The 25,998-nt window shown below is 38.4% G+C and overlaps 1 protein-coding gene across 1 annotated transcript in view; it reads right to left on the bottom strand.

The window, feature by feature from the left end:
- The window catches only part of LOC124607315 (jouberin-like), a 297,391-nt gene that overhangs the window by 53,040 nt on the left and 218,353 nt on the right, over window positions 1-25,998 (bottom strand). The window contains exon 9 of the mRNA XM_047139613.1: window positions 9,848-9,999. Within this exon, the coding sequence (XP_046995569.1) occupies window positions 9,848-9,999 (152 nt within the window). The remainder of the gene's footprint in view (window positions 1-9,847; window positions 10,000-25,998) is intronic.

Genomic DNA, 25,998 nt, shown 5'->3' with positions numbered 1-25,998 from the left:
TATCGACCATCACTTATCTCACTATGAGATCACACAGCATCAATCCTTGATATGTGTACATCTGCTAACATGAAGAATATGGTTTTTGTGTGTTCACATGTTCCTTATGCTCAGTGATGTCTAGGAAGTGTTTTAATTCACCAAATCTTTTCTGTTATGTGTGTGGTGAGTGTACAACTAAGTTTCAAAAACATTCCATTTCACTAAGTACCAAAAAGGTATATAAGTTGTATTTTGAATCAGATGTAGATGAGAGTAAATGTTGGGCACCACAGAACTGTTGCTCACACTGATGCAGTCCACCCAACTGTGCCATTTACCATTCCACAGTTATGGAGGGAACCTGTCAATCACAGACTGGTGCTTTTTTTAACGAAAATAAAAAGGAACCTCAAGTAAAGCAAAACACACAGTTTCTTACCCACATTTGGAATCTGCAGTTCACTCTGTTCCACATCCTGATTCTCTCCCAGTTCTAAAACCACCAACAGAATGGACACTGAAAGATGAAACAGATGATAATAGTGGGAAACCACAAGCTTATGAAGATCCTGAGCACATGCCATCTGCAGCACAGCTACAAATGCAGTCATTGTCACAGAACTGAACAATCTTGTAAGATTTCATATTCTTTCAAAGAGGCAAGCAGAATCACTTGGGTCTTGTCTTCAAGAAAAGAACCTGTTACAACCAATCACTTGCATTACATTCATAAACAAAAGCTTCATCTTTCCACTTTTTCTCAGTGACAGAGAGTTTGGTCTAATGTAATGACATAAATGGGCTGCCTACAAAATTTGGAATGATTCACAATCCACAAGGATAGCACCTATTTATAGATTTTTCAAAGTGTAGTCTCAAAGCTGTTCTCTTATATAAAGGAAACAAGATACCTTTGATACCAGAGGCCCTTTCCATTCAGTTACAGGGGATCTATTAGAACATGATGTATTCCAGATGTATACTGCCTATTTGAGTTACAAATGGAAAATCTGTGGTCATCTCAGAGTTTTGGGGATGCAGACTGGTTTCTTGTGTCACTGGGATAGTAGAGCAAGAAAAGGTCATTATGTAATAAAAGAGAGGCCTCTGAGAGAAATTTTCATTCCAAGTGAAAAAAATGTGTCGCATGAACCCCTTGTCAACAGAAAGTGTGCTGTTTACCACCACTCCATCTGAAATTGGGCTTTTGAAGAACTTTGTGTAAGCAATGGACAAATACAGCCAGGGTTTTCAATTTTTACAATCTAAATATCCTGCAATTAGTACTGTAAAAATTAATGAAGGAATTTTTCCTGGGCCTCAGATCTGTGACTTGATGAAAGATATTACCTTAGAACAGTTGCTGAAAGATACTAAGAAGTCAGCTTGGCATTCTTTTAACAATGTGTGGTACATTTTCTTGGAAAACTTAATATTTGACAACTACAGGGAACTGACAGAACACATGTTGGACTATTACAAGGCTATTAGGTGCAACATATCTCTGAAATTACAATTCCTTCATTCCCAATTGGATTTCTTCCCACCTAATCTTGGAGATGTGAGTGACAAACATATTGAGCAATTTCACCAAAATGTCACTGCCAAAGAAAGATGATATAAGGGAAGTGGTCAAAAAACTTTTGGAGGATTACTACTGAACACTCCTAAAAGAAGTTTCACCACACACCCAAAAATGTAAAGTTCCCAGGAAAAGTTTCTAACTTGTGAGACCATTTCAAGCTTTATTCAGCTCTCTCATACTATTTTCTGTTTTGTTAATAAAAAACACCTTCTCTTGCTGTGCTGTATTTCATTCTCCCAGATGCAATTCACCTTTTTTCACTTTAAGGCATCATCATGGGGTCTATAATGATAGTTATGATACATTTTTGTATTTATATGTATTATTCATAGATTATAAAATAGTTCACTTCTTGCTTTTTATGTAAATAAGTGATTACTTACAGTTCTTTGCATTTTTAATTGGCATCGGCAATTCCTCTCATCTGGCCACATGGAGGTCACACTACTGTTCTGTTTATGACCTCTATTTTCAATTGATCTTTGATTTACTTTCCAGTTAGTTATTGTGCATGTATTCATTTTTGTGTGATTGTAATCTGTTACTGAGTATATGCAGGAATAAATATTTTGTTTTCTCTAATACCAACATATTTGGTGACCCCAATTGACTAAGTCATGTCTGCACTGGCTTCAGCATTTTGCACAGTTTCACAACATTGATGCTTGTAACTTCCACACCATCTGCACTGCACTTGTTCCCACATGAGAATATAAGACTCACCAGTCACAACTGAACCAGCAGTCAGCAGTGCAGTTAACAGAATGACAATGAAATCCCCACCATTCTGGCAACATAATCCTCTATTATGGTCTGCCTGGCTAGGAATCAGTTCGTCCTCACACATATATCAGCAGACAGGACTAAATACAGCTATGTGGTTGCAGTACTCATGGAGCAACTAGCAACAGAATTCCAGGACATTCCAGCCATACCGAACAGTATGCATCAATTAAGAATGCATTGATCACAGACTTGTTGCAACTGAGAGCAAAATGGCTAGAGAAGCTTTTGCACACTAACAAGCTCAGAGATCATGCTCCCTCACAACTCCTAAGACATTTACACACATTGGTAAGTAATACTGTAAGTAATGATGTGCTACAAAATATACGGTTGACCCAAATGCCATCAGACACCCAAAAATTAACATTGTGTGTGCAAGCAATTTAAACACACTGGCAGAAAAATGCTGACAGGATAGGTGAAATACATCCTACATAAAATGTCTCAACATTGACGCCATGAAAAGAAAATGTGCCCAAAGTGATGCAAGCCTCCCTGCAAATGCCATTGGCAGAACTGACCAAACAGGTAGCTGCTTTACAAACAACACACAACCATCAATGGGCACATTGCCAATAGTCAAGGAGTTGTAATCAATCGTTGTTGCACAGAACTTATTTTGGTACCACAGGAAGTTTGGTAATGATATGCAAAAGTGTACACCACCTTGCACAACACCTTGCAGGTGGGAGCACGACAGAAACTTCTATTGCAAATATGCACTAACTTTTTGTGATGGACAGGGATACAAAACTACAATACTTGGTCAATACAAAGGCAGAAGTGCCAGAATATACACCAAACTGACTACAGTATCGGAGCAGTCACAACTGCTATCTATTCACCAAGATTAGAATTTATGGTTGAGTTAACATTATTCCTTAACCTGGGGCTACACTATGTGTTTGAATGGCAATTTACAGTGGCAGTTATATCACAGCCTACTATCAAAAAAAAATTTGTCCTCCTATGACTTACTGGCAGATTTGACTACTAATCTGTATACTCCAAGGAAAGTATGTTGTGGCACACTGCTAGCAGTATGCACAGTCACAGACAATACACCATACATATGGTTACTGAAATAATACCCTGACATCACTCAGCAGTCACCTACTCTCCCAGTGGCAACGGAAAAAGCATGCGAAGTTCAGAAGAAAGCGAAATCCCGAAGATTGGCTAAAATTTACAGACGCGTGAAATTTGGCACGGACTTCAATGCGAGATGCCTTTAACACGTTCCACAATGAAACGTTGTCTCAAAATTTGGTAGAAAATCCAAAGAAATTCTGGTCGTATGTAAAGTACACAAGCGGCAAGACACAGTCAATACCTTCACTGCGCAGTGCCGATGGTGCTGTTATCGACGACTGTGCCGCTAAAGCGGAGTTATTGAATGCAGTTTTCTGAAATTTCTTCACCAGGGAAGATGAATGGATATTTCAGAATTTGAAACATGAACAGCTTCTAGCATGAGTTTCCTAGAAGTAGATACCTTAGGGGCTGCGAAGCAACTCAAATCGCTTGATATGGGCAAGTCTTCAGGTGCAGATTGTATACCGATTAAGTTCCTTCCAGATTACGCTGATACAATAGCTCCCAACTTAGCAATCATATACAACCGCTCGCTCACCGATAGATCTGTACCTACAGATTGGAAAATTGCACATGTCGCACCAGTGTTTAAGAAGGGTAGTAGGAGTAATCCATAAAACTACAGACCTATATCATTGACGTCGATTTGCAGTAGGGTTTTGGAGCATATACTGTATTCAAACATTATGAATCACCTTGAGGGGAATGATCTATTGATACGTAATCAGCATGGTTTCAGAAAACATCATTCTTGTGCAACGCGGCTAGCTCTATATTCACACGAAGTAATGGCCGCTATCGACAGGGGATCTCAAGTTGATTTCGTATTTCTAGGTTTCCGGAAAGCTTTTGACAACATTCCTCACAAGCGACTTCTAATCAAGTTGCAGGTCTATGGGGTATCGTCTTAGTTGTGCGACTGGATTCGTGATTTCCTGTCAGGAAGGTCACAGTTCGTAGTAATAGACGGCAAATCATCGAGTAAAACTGAAGTGATATCAGGTGTTCCCCAGGGGGCGTCCTGGGACCTCTGCTGTTCTTGATCTATATAAATGACCTGGGTGACAATCTGAGCAGTTCTCTTAGGTTGTTCACAGATGATGCTGTAATTTACCATCTAGTAAGGTTATCCGAAGACCAGTATCAGTTGCAAAGCGATTTAGAAAAGATTGCTGTATGGTGTGGCAGGTGGCAGTTGATGGTAAATAACGAAAAGTGTGAGGTGATCCACATGAGTTCCAAAATAAATCCGTTTGAATTCAGTTACTCGATAAATAGTACAATTCTCAAGGCTGTCAATTCAACTAAGTACCTGGGTGTTAAAATTATGAACAACTTCAGTTGGAAAGACCATATAGATAATACTGTGGGAAAGGTGAGCCAAAGGTTGTGTTTCATTGGGAGGACACTTAGAAGATGCAATAAGTCCACTAAAGAGACAGCTTACACTACACTCATTCGTCCTCTGTCAGAATATTGCTGCGCAGTGTGGGATCCTTACCAGGTTGGATTGACGGAGGACATCGAAAGGGTGCAAAAAAGGGCAGCTCGTTTTGTATTATCATGTAACAGGGGAGAGAGTGTGGCAGATATGATACGTGAGTTGGGATGGAAGTCATTAAAGCAAAGACGTTTTTCGTTACGGCGAGATCTATTTACGAAGTTTCAGTCACCAACTTTCTCTTCCGAATGCGAAAATATTTTGTTGAGCCCAACCTACATAGGTAGGAATGATCATCAAAATAAAATAAGAGAAATCAGAGCTCGAACAGAAAGGTTTAGGTGTTCGTTTTTCCCGCGCGCTGTTCGGGAGTGGAATGGTAGAGAGATAGTATGATTGTGGTTCGATGAACCCTCTGCCAAGCATTTAAATGTGAATTGCAGAGCATTCATGTAGATGTAGATGTAGATGTAGATGTACATGGTATAGCACACTGCTGTTTACCACATTCTGACCGTGCTAGGACAGTCAACTCACACTCTACCTACATGTCCCTAAATGTCTGGGGCCTGAAAAGCTAAAAGTGGTAAAACAGGAATTTCACAACATGCTATCACAGGTTATCTGCAAAGTTTCTAGTGGCAGCTGAACAGCCCCGATTGACATCATGCCTAAAAAGAAGAATGGGTGGCATCACTGCAGTGACCATCTCCAACTCAGTGCAAGGACCATCCCTGACTGGTACACAGTCCCATACATACAAGACTTTTAGGCAAATATTCATGATAAGATGATATTTTCTAGCACTGACCAAGTCCAAGCATACATCAGACCCCTGTAGCCACAGAAAACATTCATAAAACAGCAGTGGTGGTACCATTCAGCCTATCTTAAGTTCACCAGGATGCCTTTCAGACTGTGTAATGCAGCTCAGACCTTCCAGCATTTTATGGATAAGATGACAAAAGATTCAGATTTTTGTGCTATGTATTCATAGATGATTTGTTGGTGATGTCAGCATCAGAAGAGGAGCACTTATGGAATTTGACACAAGTGTTCAACTGCCAACACACACAGGAACTAGTAATTAATCTGGTGAATGTGTTTTTGGTGAGAAAGAGGTGCACTTTGTAGGATATTTGATCAAGTCTACAACAATGAGAGAACTACAACAGTTCCTAGTAGTAGTAAATTTCTATCAACAGTTCATTCACAGTCACACACTAATAATCACACTATTGAACAAATTGCTTAAGGGCAAACTGATACCTAACCACAGATTAAATTAGATTAGATTAGTACTTGTTCCATATATCATGAATACGACACTTCGTACTGATGTGGAATGTGTCAGCCAGGCAGACACCATGTTTCAGGCTGTGAAAACAGCTACAGCAGAGGTCACCCTATTAGCACACTCAATCTCACATGCCCCATTTGTTTACATGGTTGATGCTTTGTCCTGTGCCACTGGTGCTGCACTTCAGCAAAAGACTGACCAGTACTGGCAGCCCTTTGCATTCTATAGTCATAAGTTGTCACCATCTCAGCAATGTTGGGAAACATATGACCATGAGCTGTATGCTGCTTGCGCTGCAGTCACAACATTCAGACACACATTAGAAGGGCAACAATTAACCATCTACTCGTATACAGATCACAAGCCGCTTACCTACATCTTTAAGGTAAAGCAGGAGAAAGCACTGCCTAGGCAGCTGCGACACTTACATTATATCAGTCAGTTCACAATCAGCAGCCATAGAAGCTAAATGTTCTATTTGATGCACTTTTGCAAGTAGAAACAGTGAACACAGTGGCAGGTGAAACCGCGTGTGTGAAGCACTGACAAAAGCTACTGATTATGATGCTCTCATGCACACACAACAAAGTGATAGTGAGCTGTGTGATTTATTGCAACAGTTGAAGGAACTGAGATTACAGCTTGACATCACTTGGAGAATATGTAGAGTTACATTGTGACACAGCAAAAGGAAAGATATGACCATTTTTGCCACAGCAATTCAGAGCACAGGCAATAGTGTCAATGCACAATCCGGCACATCCAGGAGTAAAGGGATCACTGTGAGATCAGTCAGACAGAAACTTTGTTTGTAATCACCAGGTATGTTTGCAAACTGCAGAAAATTTGTAAAGCGATGTGTGGCAGGCCAAAGGTATAAAATCACATGGTATGTCAGGACACCATTAGGTGCATTTCTTCTACCAAATCAGCATTTCGAACATGTTCATGCTGACATCATAGGCACATTCACTGCATTCGAAGGTTACAGTTAACACCTCACAGTGGTAGAAGGGTTCACAATATGGCCTGAGGCATTTTGAATGAAAACAAGACATCATGGCAGAAACTGTAGCGCAACTTTTTTTTTTGGAGTGCTCATTTCAGAGTCCCACTGAAAATTACCACTGATCAAGGATGACAATTTGAAGCCTATATCTTCAGAGCATTGACTACATTATAAGGTACAAAGCACATACGTGCCACATCATACCAATATGCATCAGACAGTATAGTTGAGCAACTTCGCTGGCTGTTTAAAGCAATACTGAAATGGACAGAGACACTGCTTGTCATGCTTTTAGGCCCATGAACATCATTTAAGAGTGATCCGAAGAGCACAGCAAAGGAACTGGTATATTGACAAACATTAAGCCTATTTGGAGAGTTTTTGCACAGCATGGCAGATGACACAATCACTGCCTTAGTCTTCACCACCTGACTAAGAGAACATATACACCAGCTAAGACCAAAAGTGCCTAGAAACCAGTTGAAAAGACACTCTTTCATTTTTGCATAGCTAGACAAGTTATACACATGTATTTTTTATGCAACAATAAAGTGCATAAGCCATAGCAGCCACTGTACGACGGACTATATCCAGCAGTCAGTAGGGCAGCAATACTTTCTGCATAATGATCAATTCACCACAGTTGCATTGGATTGGATCAAGCCACTGTTTCTGGATTCAACAGACATTATAACAACCATGGAATGCAAACCAGAGAAGACAGAAGAATCAGCAACAAGAGGTGTTGGTTGGTTGGTTTGGGGGGGATTAAAGGGACCAGACAACAAGAGGTGTTGATGTACCCCATGAGCACCATGGTGAACCAGGCACTGCAACACCTAGACCATCATTAAGGATTACTACCCCACTCCCTGTTAGAACTACTGACTCGCATGGCAAACCACCTGGTTTCCAAGAAGGAAGTAGTTGCAAGGGTTGGACAGCATGTTAAATTCAATCCTCATTATCATTAACACTAAAGGGGGGGACTGTGTAGTGACCTGTTCCAATGTTTTGTCCTCAAAAATGTGCAATGGTGCATAAACATTCTGTGTAGTGGCAGTTTCAAGCTGTATTAAAGTGGTTGTTCCTTGATTTACTTTTCTGTTGGTTTTTCCATGCTTTACATTGTGAATGCATTCATATTTGTATAACTGTAAGCTGTTATCAAGTACATGTGGGAATAACCATCTTGTTTTCTCCAATACCCATAGACACATAGCATAAAATTTGTGTATGGTTGGTTTTAGCTCATGCATTGCATGAATTAAATGTAGATAGGATATTGAAATTTCATTTAAAACTCAAAACAGATTGATATCTCATTTTCTTCTTGAGTTATTGGTGTTTATATCCAAAGGACAATCTCATGCAAAGTCCCCATTCAAGAAAGCCCTTGTGCATCACAAATCATGTAGTCATAAGAACTGTCATATCTCACAAACAATTCAAGGTATCAAAATGAGTTTTTTTTTTTTTTTTTACAAATGATAGCTTGCAATGAGGTACACATTTTGTGTGACAAATACTCAAAGCTTTCTCATTCACCAGGATATGGAACTAACTCATGCACAACAATGAGAGTTCTGCAGCTCAGAATACATGCAGATGTCTATAGCACTGTAGGAAAATCCAAGCAGCATTCATAGACACGTCCACAGCAGTTGGGGAATGACATAGCATTACAGGTAGGCACTCCCACAATACCAGAAGTTGAGCTCTTATTATATTATTTTTTGAACAGATTGCCTGAGGATGCACCAATAAGTGGTGTGAAACTGGTCGCAGATTTAATAAAAATCATTCATACAGCCAGTGCGGAATTTTCTTTGGAAGTCAAAGTTTGGCTGTGGTTACCCGCCCTACAAAACAACAAGTAGCAAAAGGGTTAACAAGCATACCAATGTTGTGCTGTTGCAGAACAAAGGCACAAGAAGAAGAAGGAGGTGAAGTATTTCAGTTCATGGGGCCATGTACAGTATATTATGACTAATTTATAAGAAACCAGACTATTACTTGATACTGACGAATGGAAAATATGCATGTCTGTAGCAGCAGAATTAAAGAACTGGTTATATAGACCATGGAATATCAAGATGTAGAACTAGCCATCTGCAATAAGGCAGACCTAAGTGGAATTCTTAAGAACTAAACAGCTGTGTAATGAGAGTTCATAAATGAAATATTTATCCATTCATCATGATCCAAGGGTTCCATCTTGATGGAGAATATTTAATCATATGAAGAGAGACAAGGAATACATCCACAAAGACAAGCAAATGGTAGAAACTATATATTAATATTCTTTTAACAATAAATTGTCATCACACTGTATAGACAGTTTTTGTTCTGTTAAAGGGGTGCAGCAAGCAATTTCCATTTTAGATTATCTTACATGACCATCTACAAAATTAGGTGGTGTAGAAAGGCTAGTCTAGAAAAAATTAAGGCTGATGAGAAGCTTCTAAATATTTAGGACATTTGAACTTGATATTTGTTGTAAATTATGACAGGGTTTTCCATTAGAGCGAAACACCTAGAGTTTAGCAGAGATCAGATCAAGTTAAATCTAACATTGACCAAGCCAGCTTATGTCTGTGGAAATTAGATATACTAATTATAATTCACTTGCATAAAGTTGTGACTCACTTTTTAAACTCCCATTTGTACTGGTGCTTTGAGACTTTTGTACTTTTCCATAAAACTATTACTCCAATACTGTCTGCTGAAATTAGTATACCATCTTTATTTAAGGAGAGAGATGTGATGAAACCTTTATGGATGTCCAGTTCCTGAAGAAGCTAAAAAATGTCACATTATTTCTACACAAATGTCAAAAAAATATCATTGATGATAAAATTCATTTATGACAGAATCATTAATAACTGTTGGCCACATAGTTAAATCTGACATTGCTGTGATCTTTTGAATTTCACACTTGTCTTTACATGTCATGCAATTAGGGCTATTGATAAAATATTGATATATCAATATTTCCCCAAGAAAATATTGAAATATATCACTGATATTCCCTTCCCTGATTTGTCAATATGAAAATGGCAATATCGAATGCCTATATTTTTGTTTCATATTTTTTTTTTTTCTTTGTTCTTTTGAAATTTTAGTAGAACATAACTTTACTTTCACTGTGTGAAGGAGTCTTACTACATTTGGATCTTTCATCATGTCCAGTCTTTCTCTTTGACTGTCTGAAGCAAGTGTAGGTGGCAGAAAAGAAGAAGTCTGATTGCACTGAGGAGGTGGGGGGAGGGGGGGGGGGGTGAATGGAATACAACATTTCTGATGTGAAGAGATAGCTTTTGCTTTATTCTTCAAAAATTAATTTTTAACACAACTAGTGTGCTATTTCTCCACATCAGCATTCTTCAAAAACGGTTGCTGAAAATGACAAACAAAAATCTAGATGATAAGACTGGTCTTTGCAGTGTGTGAGGGGAAATGATGACATATTGGCATTAAATGCTACCAACAACAACTGCAACATTTACCTTCACCATGCAGTTTTCCTACATCAACATGAAAACAGGTTTATTTTGACATGTAGCCAATGACAAGTTAAGAAAATAAGTTACGAGAGGTTAACTGAAATGGAGTATTGCATGACAATGCACCATGTACTCAGTTGTTAATTAACAACACAACAGTCAACAAAAAAAAAAAAAAAAGCATTGTAATACGAGCTTTTTATCTGCACAAAGTCCAATTATTAACTTACAGATTTTCAAATTAAGGGTTTTTCTTTCAATTCTTGCTCCACGAGGGTTAGGCAGGCTGCTAGCTTGTTGGTGTACAGCGTATCTAATAATACAGCAAATCAATACTTAAAAATACAACTCTAAATTTTTTCATTATATTTACAGTGTGCAGCCGATATTTTTATAGGCCGATATGTCAATATTTTTTTCTTCAGTATATCGATACTTTTTGTCAGTATATCAAAAAGATATTTTTTGAAATATTGATCTATCAGATTCCCAGTATTTTTAAATATATCAACAGTCCTACATGCAATCCATCAAATATATCAGTGAGAATTAACAAAGCATTGGTTTTTGTCCTGCATCACATTCAAAAGAGATGAATAGTCAGACAATTTGCAAAAAATTTCTAGATTCCATTATAGTAATATTATTAGCTGTGGAAAAGAAACTGAGACATACATTAGTTGTATATACCGAGCAAGGTGGCGCAGTGGTTAGCACACTGGACTCGCATTCAGGAGGACGACGGTTCAATCCCATGTCTGGCCATCATGGTTTAGGTTTTCCGTGATTTCCCTAAATCACTCCAGGCAAATGCCAGGATGGTTCCTTTGAAAGGGCATGGCTGGCCTCCTTCCTTAATCCGATGAGACCGATGACCTCGCAGTTTGGTCTCTTCCCCCAAACAATCCAACCCATTAGTTGTATAATATCATTTCCAAGACTTTAAACCATATCCTAATTCATTATTGAAAACACAAACATTTTAAAAAGACAACAGGTAAGTAAATTTCTCACAAAGCACTGTCACTACAGTAAATATATTCTTGGAACTTTTGCATGTGTTGGGGAAGAAGGGGGGGGGGAGTTTTTAATCAATCATCTGCACAGTTTAATGTGACCTGCCATGAATTCCTCTCCTGTGCCAAACTCTTCATCTCAATTTGGTGCTTGTACCTGGCACCCTCAATTATTTTTTAGATATATTTGTCTTACATCTTGGCCCTTACAATGTGGCAATGTTGGTGCACAGGTTGCAATGATAGAAACCCCTTCATGAGTAAACACACAAATGAACAGTTCACAGTTCTGACATGAGGCAAGAAATAATATCCACCTCTGGTAGAATGGTAATGTCTCTCAAGGTACGAGGTGGAATCCAAAATTTTTGGGACTGGTGCTGCCATCTGGAAAGTAGGAGTAGTAGATTTTTGCACCGCTAGGTGGTGAGAGCTGCATATCTGATGAGTCAGTGTGCAGAGTGGCATTCAGCTGGGAGGATGTGTTGTGTGTCCACAGTGATTTCTGTAATACTCTGTGTTTGGTGTGTGGTTATTTGACGATGGATCCATGAACAGAACACCGCATGTGTATCAAATTCTGTGCAAATCTCAGGAAAAGTGCTACGGAGATGTATGGTTGTCACCCAGAGACAAAGCAACAATTGTCCCAGTGGAAGAGCCCGGGCTCTCCAAGACCCAAAAAAGCGAGACATGTGAAGAGCAAAGTGAATAGCATGATCATCGTTTTCTTTGATACCAAGGGAATTGTGCACAAAGAATTCGTTCCACCCAACCAAACAGTGAATTCCATGTACTACTGTGACATTTTGCAATGTCTCTGTGACAACGTGTGGCGACAATGGCCCAAACTTTGGTGTCAAGGGAACTGGCTGCTACATCACGACAATGCACCCTACCATATGTCCTTGCTCACCAGGACCATTTTGGCAAAAAACAACATGGCGGTTGCACTCCACCCACCATACTTGCCAGATTTGGCACCTTGTGACTCCGCACTATTTTTAAAACTGAAAATCAAGTTGAAAGACCATTGGTTTGACACTCTAGAGAGGATTCAATAAGCATCACTGGCAGTGATAAACACCCTCAAAGAGCAGGACTTCCAGGAAACGTTTCACCACTGGTAGAAATGATGGGACCGGTGTGTATGTGTGGATGGGAACTACTTCAAGGGTGATGGTGACCATTGGTCCAAAGGTAAGGTTTTCAACAGATGGCAGCACCAGTCCCAAAAATTTTGGATAGCACCTTGTAGATAGTGAAGTCTCTCATTGCTGTGGAGCTCAGTGTTCTTGATCAGTGTCCAGTCGGTGTCCTACACAGAGGTCCAGCCAGTGCCCAGGATGGTGTCTGGCTCAGTCAGGTGCAGACTATTCGGCATCTTGGTTGGAGTCCTGGGATTGCACTGGGCTGATGTCTACCCAGTGATCTGTGCAGCAGTTAAGACTGCTGCTGATAGGATATGTGACTACACTGTTTCTCTGTGATGAAATTAGCTTGGAAATGGCCTGGGGGATGAAATTGGCTAACAGTGCAAAAGCACAATCTAGACAAACAATTGACAGTCACAACAAACATGTAGAAAAGAATAGATATACCAGGTGATCAAAAAGTCAGTATAAATTTGAAAACTTAATAAATCCCGGAATAATGTAGATAGAAAGATTTTGGAACTTTGTTAATCCAGAATGTCAGAATGCTCATACTATAGCTGTGAGTATTCTCAAAGAAACTGAATCATTAATTGGCAATAACCAAGCAAAACTAATAGCTCAGAGTTATGATGGTGCAAATATTATGAGTGGCAAGTCGAATGGGGTACAGAAATTAATTAAAGACAAACATCCAAATGCAAACTACATCCATTGTTATCCACATCAGTTCAATCTTATTTCTACAGCAGCCTCTGTTAAATGCAAATTCTGCATCTTTTCAGGTAATTATTCTTTCTTTTCTAACTCACCACAGAAATCAAAAGTGTTGCATAGCATTATTCAAAAAAGCTTGCCCCATGTGCATGACAAGATGGAATTACCATTCTCAAGTAGTAAAAAATGGTTTTGAAAACAGTGAAAAATCTTATTACTGTCATGAAAGTCACTGAAACAAGTGAGAGCATAAAATTGTCTTCCACTGTTGAAAAAGCTGGGTCATACACACAAAGAATGCAAGATAACAAATTCATTTTCTGGCTATCATTTTTCTCAATGATAATGCCTCATGCAGATATACTCTTTAATCAGATTCAGAAGAAGATAACTGAACCGACCAAAGCAATGCAAAAAAACCAGAATTTTGATGCAGTAATGCGGAACATCTGAGATGACATTGACTCCATTCTTAACAACGTTAGTTTCATTGGACACCTCTATGTAGCCAACTTATTTGATGTAAATCAGTTTGACAAATACATCACAGATTTTTCCAGACAAATATCTTGAGATTATGGACATGTGTATATTTCTGGAAAAAAGAAAGTTGAAGTTGCTGGTGCAGTTCCATTTCTTCTGCTGATTCTAGAGGATGAACTTTGTGACACACTCAAAAAGACTGTTAAAGATTTGAAACTGCTAATCAGGACACCTATCTCAACATCAGAAGCTGAGTGGTGATTTTCAGTGCTCAAGAGAATTAAAACATTCCTACAAAACACCAAGAAAGAAGAACGACTGAGTGCCTTAAGGATGCTATCCTGTGAAAAGTCATTCATATGTAAAATTGAAGATTTCAGTTTGAGATGATGCTAGCAAGAAGAGGCAACAAATTGATTTATAATATCATTCGTAACATTATTTTAAAGCTGTCTCCCCAAAGTCATGGAGTTGCTGCTTTTGGTGAGTACAATGCCTGTAGCTTTAAATGTTGGTAATTTGATTAAATTTGCTTCACAAAATCCAGATTACAAGTTCAAATAATTTATACATGCTCTATTATTTCTCATATTGGCACCGATGTTGCAGCGGACACTTTTCTGGCAGTAGAGAATGTTAAACAAACAGGCTGTTTTGGCTGTTGAGAGAAGAGCAGAGTGGGGAGACAAGCCACGCCGCCCTCTGACAGGGCTGGCAGCCTACGTCCATGTTCTGTGTTCCTGGAAAGGCAGAAACAATGTAATAACGTACATATGAACCACTGATTCCACCTGGTGTTGTGAGAGCGATATTCGAAGCCTGTGACAGAGCAAGATTGCTCTCTGCATTCATTTCAAAATAAAAAAAGGAAACAACCAGTAAGCACAACTCAGAGGAAAGCAGAGCACATAAATCATTGGCTAACGGCTAGAGCACAATTGTTAGCTGAGGTTGGTGGTGTCATTATGTGGTAGTTGAGGCCAAATCTCCACCGTTATCTTAAGCAACTATACATCAAAACACCCCCTGCTTATGACTGCCATGTAAAAGTTACTGCACATACACTGAGAGGAGTGAAGAATTGTGCTGCTGATATGCATGCGCGCATGTGGAATTGTGTGTGTATGAGTGAGATTTTTGCAGTTAGTGTTACGTTTGACATCTCATGCAGATGTGCAAAAAAGATAGCTAAAGCAACCTCTCTCTCTCTCTCTCTCTCTCTCTCTCTCTCTCTCTCTCTCTCTCTCTCTCCCCCCCCCCCCCCCACCCACCACCCACCACCCACCACCCACCACCACCACCACCACCACCCCTCTCTCTTACACAAACACCTGCTATCATGTTTTCCAGGAATATATCAAATTCTTACTGGTCATAAGAAGGGTTCTGTTATAATAAATGTTTTTTTTCTCTATACATTTTGTTTGATATAATATCTTATGAAATATAAGAGTTATTGACTAAATTCCACAATATGTTTGATGCTACAAAACTAAGCTTTTTTTGGCACTGCCAATGGAATGCCTCAGTGGCTGTCACTGCATATGACAGCAATATGTGTTAGATATGCAGAACTATTTACACTGGAAAATTGGTTCCAATTTTGATCACAAGATGCAAGTCAAGTACCGTGAATATAAGAAAGACATATGGAAATGTTTCCATATGTAATAGACCAGGAACGCGATGCGGGCAGAAAGGTCAGACAAGAGATAAAGGCATAATGTTGACTTTATTATTAACCACTACTTACACAATTTGTCCAGTATGATCACTGATGACATGTACAAGATGCTGCATTCATAAAATGACATGATCAACAGTTGCTTGCTCCAGTTCCGGTGGAATATGAGCAAGTTCCAGTGGAATGTGAGCAATGTGTTCCTGTATACTGGCCTTCAGAGCAGGTAGAGACCAAATGCATCCCTGGTAAGTGTGTTCTTTTAAATATCCCCAGAGCCAAAAATCACATGGATTCAAATTAGGTGATCTTGCAGGCCATGCATCTGGAAAACCTGGAATTAACATGTTCATGGCAGGTTGCATTAACCAGATCTTTTGCTGGGGAAGTGACATGAGGTGTTGCCACATCTTGCATGAAAACAGTGATTTCCACACAGTTACACTCTTCCCATGCAGGCATCATGTGCTGTACAAGGATGTCTCAATACATGCAGGCATCATGGTATACCTGACAGGCCCTCTGAGTGTATTCTCTTCAAAGAAGAATGGCCTAAGAACAAATATTGTAAGGGTTCATTTATATTGTAAGCTACCTCATTGTGATCTTCAGCTCAGCTCAGCATAGTCTGCAAATGCCCCAGTTTGTTAAATATTCTTCTTATCTGTAGACTAACTTAATTTCTTTCTTACCAAAAACCAGTACTTTGCAACTTTGATATTTTAAGGCTTTTATTGCGCCTTTAAATACAACCCATATTAGACGATAAGTATCTTGTTATGGGAGACCTTCTGGGTAATGAATAACAAGTTTTTTTTTCAATACATACATACATAATACATTATTGACATAAATTTCTGGTCATTGGTATTCCTTGACAGTATGGCTGGCGCAGAAGACTCCTTGCCCCATTTGACTGCTTTGCCTGTCAAGACTCCAGGTACATCTTCAACTCTCTTGAAACAGCACAGAGACCAGGCACAACACCTCATATAAATAATGAAAACAGGACTTATCTCCTAATAAATCTTCTTACACAGTAATTAAAACTTTATATTCTGAATGTATCCCCCCTCAGTGAAGCCTGGACCTTACCACTGGTGGGGAGGCTTGCGTGCCTCAGGGATTCACATAGCCATACATGTGGTTTCTGCGGAGGGCAGCAGCATTTTCAGTAGTTGCAGGGACAACAGTCTGGATGATTGACTGAACTGGCCTTGTAACATCAACGGCAACACCATTGCTGTAATAGTACTGTGAACAGCTGAAAACAAGGGGGAGAACTACAGCCATAATTTTTCCTGAGGGCATACAGCTTTACTGTATAGTTAAATGATGATGGCGTCATTTTTGGTAAAATATTCTGGAGATAAAATAGTCCTCCATTTGGATACCCAGGTAGGGACTACTCAAGAGGACATTGTTATTAGGAGAAACAAAACTGGCATTCTATGGATCAGAGCATGAGATGTCAGATCCCTTAATCAGGCAGGTAGGTTAGAAAATTTAAAAAGGGAAATGTATACAATAAAGTTAGATATAGGGGGAAGTTTGGTGGCAGGAGGAACAGGACTTCTGGCAAGCTGAATGCAGGATGATAAATACAAAATCAAATAGGGGTAATCCAGGAGAAAATTTAATAATGAATAAAAAAATAGGAATGCACATATGCCACTATGAACAGCATAGCGAATGCATTATTGTAACCAAGATAGATATAAAGCCCATGCCTACCACAGTTGTACAAGTTTATGTGCCAACTAGCTCCACAGATGATGAAGAGATTGAAGAACTGTACGATGAGATATGTGAAATTATTCATATAGTTACAGGAGACAAAAATTTAACTGTGATGGGGGACAGGAAATTATAGTAGGAAAAGGCAGAGAAGGTAAAGTAGTAGGTAATGGTGGGGTCTGTTTGGGGGAGGAGACCAGACAGTGAGGTCATTGGTCTCATTGGATTACAGAAGGACGGGGAAGGAAGCCAGCCATGCCCTTTCAAAGGAACCTCCCCGGCATTTGCCTGGAATGATTTAGGGAAATCATGTAAAACCTAAATCAGAATGGCTGGATGCGGGATTGAACTGTCATCCTCCTGAATACAAGTTTGGTGTGCTAGCCACTGCACCACCTCGCTCAGTAAAGTAGTAGGTGAAAATGGACTGAGGGTAAGGAATGAAAGAGGAAGCTTCCTGGTAGAACTTTGCACAGAGCATAACTTAGTCATAGCTAACACTTGGTTTAAGAATCATGAGAGGAAGAGACCTGAAGGCACCAGAAGGTTTCAAATTGGTTATATAATGGTAAGACAAGAGATTTGGGAACCAGGTTTTAAACTGTAAGACATTTCCAGGAACAGATGTGGACTCCAACCACAATTTATTGGTTATGAACTGTACATTAAAACCTGAAAAACTGCATAAAGGTAGGAATTTAAGGAAATGGGACCTGAGTAAACTGAAAGAACTAGAGGTTGTAGAGAGTTTCAGAGAAATCATTAGTGAATTACTGACAAGAACAGGAGAAAGGAATGCAGCAGAGGAAGAATGGGTAATTTTGAGACATGAAATAGTGAAGGCAGCAGAAGATCAAGTAAGTAAAAAGATGGGGGCTAGCAGAAATCCTTGGGTAACACAAGTCATACTGAATTTAGTTGATGAAAGGAGAAAATATAAAAATGCAGTAAATGAAGCAGGCAAAAAGGAATAAAAACATCTCAAAAAAGAGATAGATGGGAAGTGCAAAATGGCTATGAGGAAATGTATGGATGTTGAAGCATATATCATTAGAAGTGAGACAGATACTGCCTACAGGAAAATTAAAGAGACCTTTGATGAAAAAGAGAACCACCTGTATAAATATAAAGAGCCCAGGTGGTAAACCAGTCTTAAGCAAAGAAGGGATAGCACAAAGGTGGAAGCAGTATATAGAGGGTCTATAGAAGGATGATGTACTTGAGGGCAACCTTATGGAAATGGAAGAGGACGTAGATGAAGATGAAATAGGAGATATGATACTGTGTGAAGAATTTGACAGAGCACTGAAGGACCTAAGTCAAAACAAGGCCCCGGGAGCAGACATCATTCCGTTGGAATTACTGATAGCCTTGGGATAGGTAGCCATGACAAAATTCTTTCATCTGGTGTGCAAGATGTACGAGACAGGCGAAATACCCTCAGCCTTCAAGAAGAATATAATAATCTTGATTCCAAAGAAAGCAAGTGCTGACAGGAGTGAAAATTACCAAACTATCAGTTTAATAAGTCACAGCTGTAAAATACTAACACGAATTCTTTACAGAAGAATGGAAAAACTGGTAGAAGCTGACCTTAGGGAAGATCATTTTGGATTCCATAGGAATGCAGGTACATGCAAGGGAATACTGACCCTATCACTTATCTTAGAAGCTAGGTTAAGGAAAGACAAACCCACATTTCTAGCATTTGTAGACTTAGAGAAAGCTTTTGACAATGTTGACTGGAAAACTCTCTTTCAAATTCTGAAGGTGGCAGGTGTAAAATACAGGGAGTGGAAGGCCATTTGCAATTTGTACAGAACCCAGAAGGCAGTGATAAGAGTTGAGGGGCATGAAAGGGAAGTAATGGTTGAGAAGGGAGTGAGACAGGGTTGTAGCCCTTCCCCAATGTTATTCAATCCGTACATTCACAAGCAGTGAAGGAAACAAAAGAAAAATTTGGAGCAGAAATTAAAATCTAGTGAAAAGAAATAAAAAACCTTTGGTTTTCTGATGACATTGTAATTCTGTCAGATACAGCAAAGAACTTGGAAGAACAGTTGAATGGAATGGACAGTGTCCTGAAAGGAGGATAAAAGATGAACATCAACAAAAGCAAAATGAGGATAATGTAATATGGTCAAATTAAATCAGGTAATGCTGAGCGGATTAGATTAGGAAATGAGACACTTAAAATAGTAGATGAGCTTTGCTATTTGGGCTTAAAAATAACTGAGGATGATCAAAGTAGAGAGGATATAAAATTTAGATTTGCAATGGCAAGGAGAGCGTTTCTGAAGGAGGGAAATTTGTTAACATTGAGAATAGACTTATAGTGTCAGGAAATATTTTCTAAAAGTATTTGTATGGAGTGTAGCCATGTATTGAAGTGAAACATGGATGATAAACAGTTTAGACAAGAAGATAATGAGAATAGAAGCTTTTGAAATATGATACTACATAAGAATGCTAAATATTATATGGGTAGATCATGTAACTAATGAGGTGGTACTGAACAGAATTGGGGAGAAGAAGAAATTGTGGCACAACTTGACTAGAAGGGATCAGTTGGTAGGCCACATTCTGAGGCATCAAGGGATCAGCAATTTAGTACTGGAGGGAAGCGGGGAAGGTACAAATTATGAAAACACTAAGCAGATTCAGAAGGATGTAGATTGCAGTAGTTATTTCAAGATTAAGAGGATTGCAAAGGATAGAGTATCTTTGAGAACTGTGTCAAACCACTCTTTGGACTGAAGACCACAACAACAATAACAACAAAAACATTCTGAATTATTATTCTGGATAACAAAATGCATGTAATTCTACTAATAAAGCTTGTTCATTTATATTCAAAATTAGTATGAGATTTCACTTCCACTCATTGAATTATTTATTTCCAAATTTTCACTACAAAATACTTGGAAAATCTCATATGCTCACAAGGTGCTTGTGAATTTACAACACACAGTCACATACAGTGAGTGCAATGGCTCTTCATATGGTTCAGTGTGTACACTACACCCTTAGTGTAAAATGTGCCTTATTACTGCTTAGAATATTGCCCAGCCACATGTCATGAACTTTGATCCATGCCAGAAACTAAAGATGAGATTCACAACATGGCTGTGCATTACGAAGTTTCAGCTCCTGCATCATCTGGATCCTGTATGGGTACCAGTGTAAAACAGATTGAAAAACTATCCATGCTGTTGATCATGGGGTGGACAATTCTCATGACACTGCATAAGCACCAGGACTACCCAGAGCATGTGCTGCAATCTCAGTTACAGCAACAGCAACCTCATCAATAACTTTAACCAGGATACGATTCCCTCCTCTTCCAGGTTCCACACCTAGCTCACCCATCTTTTCAAATTTTAGTATCATCTTCTTTACACCACTTAGTTAGATTAGGCATCTCATCGGATCTGCAGTCGGTGATACTCTCTCAATGCAGCACTATAACTGCCGCCATTCAAATAAAACAGTGTATGGTATCTCTTTTTGATATCCATATGTTCACTCAAATGACAGCATGGATGTCGTACCATTATAAAAACAGTATACAGCACCAGATTTGCACCTTGTGGTCAAAATTGGAACTGACTTTCTTGCAGTATAAATCAGTTCTGCGTTGGCATACCTACAAATTTTGCTGTCCTATGATATTTACAGCCCACAATGAACCTCTTTGGGTAGCCATACTTTAATTATAACCAACTAGTATATATTTTAGTCATGTTATAAACTTTCTATACCTACAAATGGTCATGATCACTCCCCTTGCACATGTCACAAAACATAATCATGATACCCTTTAACTACTGGATTAATGAATCACAATTACAGTCAGTCAAATTAAACACATATTTAATCAACTTTGATTCCATAAGGAACCATAGGTATAGTGACTATAGACCACTACAGCAATTACTCACAGTCCCATTAGATTTTTTTATATTATAAATAGCCATCTTCAGCGCATTTGAGTGAGTTACAATCCAACAAACTCACAGCAATACATCTTACCATATGCCTTACTGGTGTACACACCAGTGAAGTAATTTATGAATGGTGCATACACAAGTAAAGTCATACCATTACAAGTACTACTGTGAATTTGTTGGATTGTAGCCCACACTGATGCACTGAAGATGGCTATTTACAGCTGAAATCTGGATATACAAGAATCTTAAAAAAAATGGATTGCAACTGGTTGCTGTCCTCCATTATAAACTAACAGTTGGGAGTAATAACTGTACAGATATGACGTGGGATTACCACACACTCCCAGTTGCAAGTAAAGCTACTACAGTTCATTGGCAGGATGTTGGAAAAAATGCAGGTTGTTTACAAAAGAGTTTGTATACATAATGTGTGAATACTGATCAAGTACATGAGACCCATATCATTTTGAACTAACAGAGTGCATTGAGCATATACAAAGAAGTATGGTGTGAATGGTGATAATCTTGGTTCCCTGGTGTGAGAATGTAACAGAAATACAGAAAAAATTACAACTTGCAGATATTCAAAGGAACATGCTGTATTCTTGTAAGACCCTCCTCAATATAAAAAGGAGTGAGGAGAAAACCCCAAGTAAAAAGCAAACAGTTTGAATATAGAGAAGGATGAAGACACAACTATACAAATACAAATTAAACAATAACAAAGAACAGAGAAAAATTCATATAGTTATTTATTTGCTGGCATAGAGAACTGATCTGCTGCATACATTCTATAGCAAGGCAATACAGTTTCAACAGGCTGTACATGCTGCAAGCCTCTCCTCCATTTATTTATTAATACTGGAATTAATTATTTGAGAAAGGCACTTGTCACATTAACAGAAAGGTTGTGGTTCCAGATCAGCTTCCAATAAGGTCATTTCCTGTATATGTAGAGAAAATGTACAGTGTGCCTATGTTATTCCATGAAAATTTCTTTCATAATCTGCATCTCAATTGGATTCAATAGTTTAAATAAGAATGTGAATTCTAAATATATGACAATATTATGAAAAGGATAGATTGCTATTCACCATATAGAGGAGCTGCTACCTCACAGACAGCTACAACAAAAAGACTGTCATACATTTAAGCTTTTGACTAAAAGACCTCCTTCTGAAGTAGAAAATATGCACACGTCTATTCTGGTGTCTGCCCACAGTGGCCAGAGTCGGTGTCATGTGTGGGAGTTGTGCTTGTGTGATTTTATATCATATGTACAACTGTACAATACTATGATCGCTTGGATCAATACAATACAATACAATGTTTTCTACTTCATACAAAGATCTTATGGCTGAAATTTTAAATGTATAACAGTCTTTTTATTCTGCCTGTCTGTGACTCAATGTGACCACTATATCATGAGCAGCAATCCATCATTTTCATAATACTGCCATTATTCCATCCTGAACTTTCCAATTTTAAATCTAAATATGCTGCATTTACTCTTGGTTTAAATCACTGACATACTCTTATTTTCTTTTTGACTCATTTACATTGTTATTCACATCTTCTAGCATATCCTCCTGAAGAAAACACTACTTCAAGTAGTGTCCTCTTTTTGATGTACAAAATATAAAGGTCACTTTACATTTAGAATAACCAAGTCATGAGTTAACATCACAGTCAACAGCAGACTATGCAAATCTGATCATGGGCTTTCTTTTGCACTGTATTATAAAAATACAATACAAAACCATACAATTGTTGGCCTTACACAGTCTGCAGCATCTCGAGCTGTATCCGCATCAATACTCTGCAATCTACTGTAATATGCATGGCAAATGGTACTTACCACTGTACCAGTTATTAGGGCTTCTTCCCATTCTACTCACATATAGAGCATGAGAAGAACGATTGTTTAAACAGCTATGTTCATGCTACAGATAAATCTAATACTGTCCCCATGACCCCTCAGACAGTGGTCATTTAAAGCTGGTTTTGAAACTTCATAAGAAGGCTTTCTCTGAACAATTTGCATACCGTATGTCATCAATAGTCAGTCACTTTAGTTCCTTTAGCATCTCCATGATATTATCCCGTGAGTCAAATAAACTATGACCACTTATGCTGCCTATCTCTGTGTAGATTCAATATTCCATGTTAGACCTACTTGTTATGTATTGCACACAACTCCGCAATATTCTGGTGTGGTAAACAAGTGCTGTACCATTTTGAAAAATAGAGAGGCAAGCAAGCAAGCAAGCTGGAAGTTACCCCTGTTACTACTCCTAGCACCATGTCATCACAACAACAGCCCTCAATAACAATGGTGACATAACACATCTCTACCTAGTTTCAAGACTTTACTGTAAATAACAATCATTGCAAGGAACCTTAAAGGGGTAGTTAGGATGTCATGTTCTACTTTTGGTTCCATTCTGAAAATTCTAGCAAAAAAAATTTAAATGCAGTCAAGATAAAACTTTTTCAGTAACTAAAGCAAACTTAACTCTTTTCATATAACAATTAAGATGACAGTAAATTCTTAAATGACAGAGATATTAATTAATATGTGTCCAAGAAAGGGGCCATGTAGATGTTGCTAGGGTGGTTGATAGCAGATGTTCCATTTGGCAGTCAACTGCTCCCATATATAAATACAGCCAGAGAGGCAGTGAAAAGAGACACTTCACACCAAGATCTCAACCTGTCCATATCAGTCAAATGCCTGCATATGCTGTGCCTCGGATGACATCACAGCCAGAGAGCTACCAAAAGTGTTTTCAGTAAAAGTAGAAGTGAACTCATGAAGACTGTACACTGTCCTGGATCACTTAGGTGCCACGGAAGTAACTGTTTGTGTGCCACCCGTAATGTTGACAAAACCATGTGGCAAGTGGTGAGACTATTTTCCACTTTCAAGATCAGCAATGAGCTTTGATGATGAGATATCATGGTGATGACCATTTTACTTGGAACTTCACACAGAGGTCACCTCTGAACTTTTAATAGTGCTGTTACCGATAGGGACATTATTATTATTCTTTACTTTCTCAGACGTTAAGTCTGGTTAAAAATGGAAAGTGACGCGGACCTTGATCAAGCGTCACTTCCTTTTAACTGTATGGTATGTGTTATATTGCATTTAGGAACTTTCAGGTAATTGAACATGTATCAATAATTACTGATTTCTGTAGTTGTATATATAAGTTTGGATGTAGCTGTATTGCATTGATGTACTGGTGGATATTGTGTGGTATGACTCCTGTAGTTGATAGTATAATTGGTATAATGTCAACTTTATCCTGATGCCACATATCCTTGACTTCCTCAGCCAGTTGGATGTATTTTTCAATTTTTTCTCCTGTTTTCTTCTGTATATTTGTTGTATTGGGTATGGATATTTCGATTAGTTGTGTTAATTTCTTCTTTTTATTGGTGAGTGTGATAGGTTTGTTATGTGGTGTTGTTTTATCTGTTATAATGGTTCTGTTCCAGTATAATTTGTATTCATCATTCTCCAGTACATTTTGTGGTGCATACTTGTATGTGGGAACGTGTTGTTTTATAAGTTTATGTTGTAAGGCAAGCTGTTGATGTATTATTTTTGCTACATTGTCATGTCTTCTGGGGTATTCTGTATTTGCTAGTATTGTACATCTGCTTGTGATGTGATCTACTGTTTCTATTTGTTGTTTGCAAAGTCTGCATTTATCTGTTGTGGTATTGGGATCTTTAACAATATGCTTGCTGTAATATCTGGTGTTTATTGCTTGATCCTGTATTGCAATCATGAATCCTTCCGTCTCACTGTATATATTGCCTTTTCTTAGCCATGTGTTGGATGCGTCTTGATCGATGTGTGGCTGTGTTAAATGATAAGGGTGCTTGCCATGTAGTGTTTTTTTTTTCCAATTTATTTTCTTCGTGTCTGTTGATGTTATGTGATCTAAGCGGTTGTAGAAGTGGTTATGAAATTGCAATGGTGTAGCCGATGTATTTATATGAGTGATTGCTTTGTGTATTTTGCTAGTTTCTGCTCGTTCTATAAAGAATTTTCTTAAATTGTCTACCTGTCCATAATGCAGGTTTTTTATGTCGATAAATCCCCTTCCTCCTTCCTTTCTGCTTAATGTGAATCTTTCTGTTGCTGAATGTATGTGATGTATTCTATATTTGTGGCATTGTGATCGTGTAAGTGTATTGAGCGCTTCTAGGTCTGTGTTACTCCATTTCACTACTCCAAATGAGTAGGTCAATATTGGTATAGCATAAGTATTTATAGCTTTTGTCTTGTTTCTTGCTGTCAATTCTGTTTTCAGTATTTTTGTTAGTCTTTGTCTATATTTTTCTTTTAGTTCTTCTTTAATATTTGTATTATCTATTCCTATTTTTTGTCTGTATCCTAGATATTTATAGGCATCTGTTTTTTCCATCGCTTCTATGCAGTCGCTGTGGTTATCCAGTATGTAATCTTCTTGTTTAGTGTGTTTTCCCTTGACTATGCTATTTTTCTTACATTTGTCTGTTCCAAAAGCCATATTTATATC

This window comes from Schistocerca americana, chromosome 3, assembly GCF_021461395.2.
Source record: "Schistocerca americana isolate TAMUIC-IGC-003095 chromosome 3, iqSchAmer2.1, whole genome shotgun sequence".
Lineage (NCBI taxonomy): Eukaryota > Metazoa > Arthropoda > Insecta > Orthoptera > Acrididae > Schistocerca > Schistocerca americana.
Note: the sequence above shows the minus strand (reverse complement) of the source record. Positions and strands in the feature narration are given on the sequence as shown.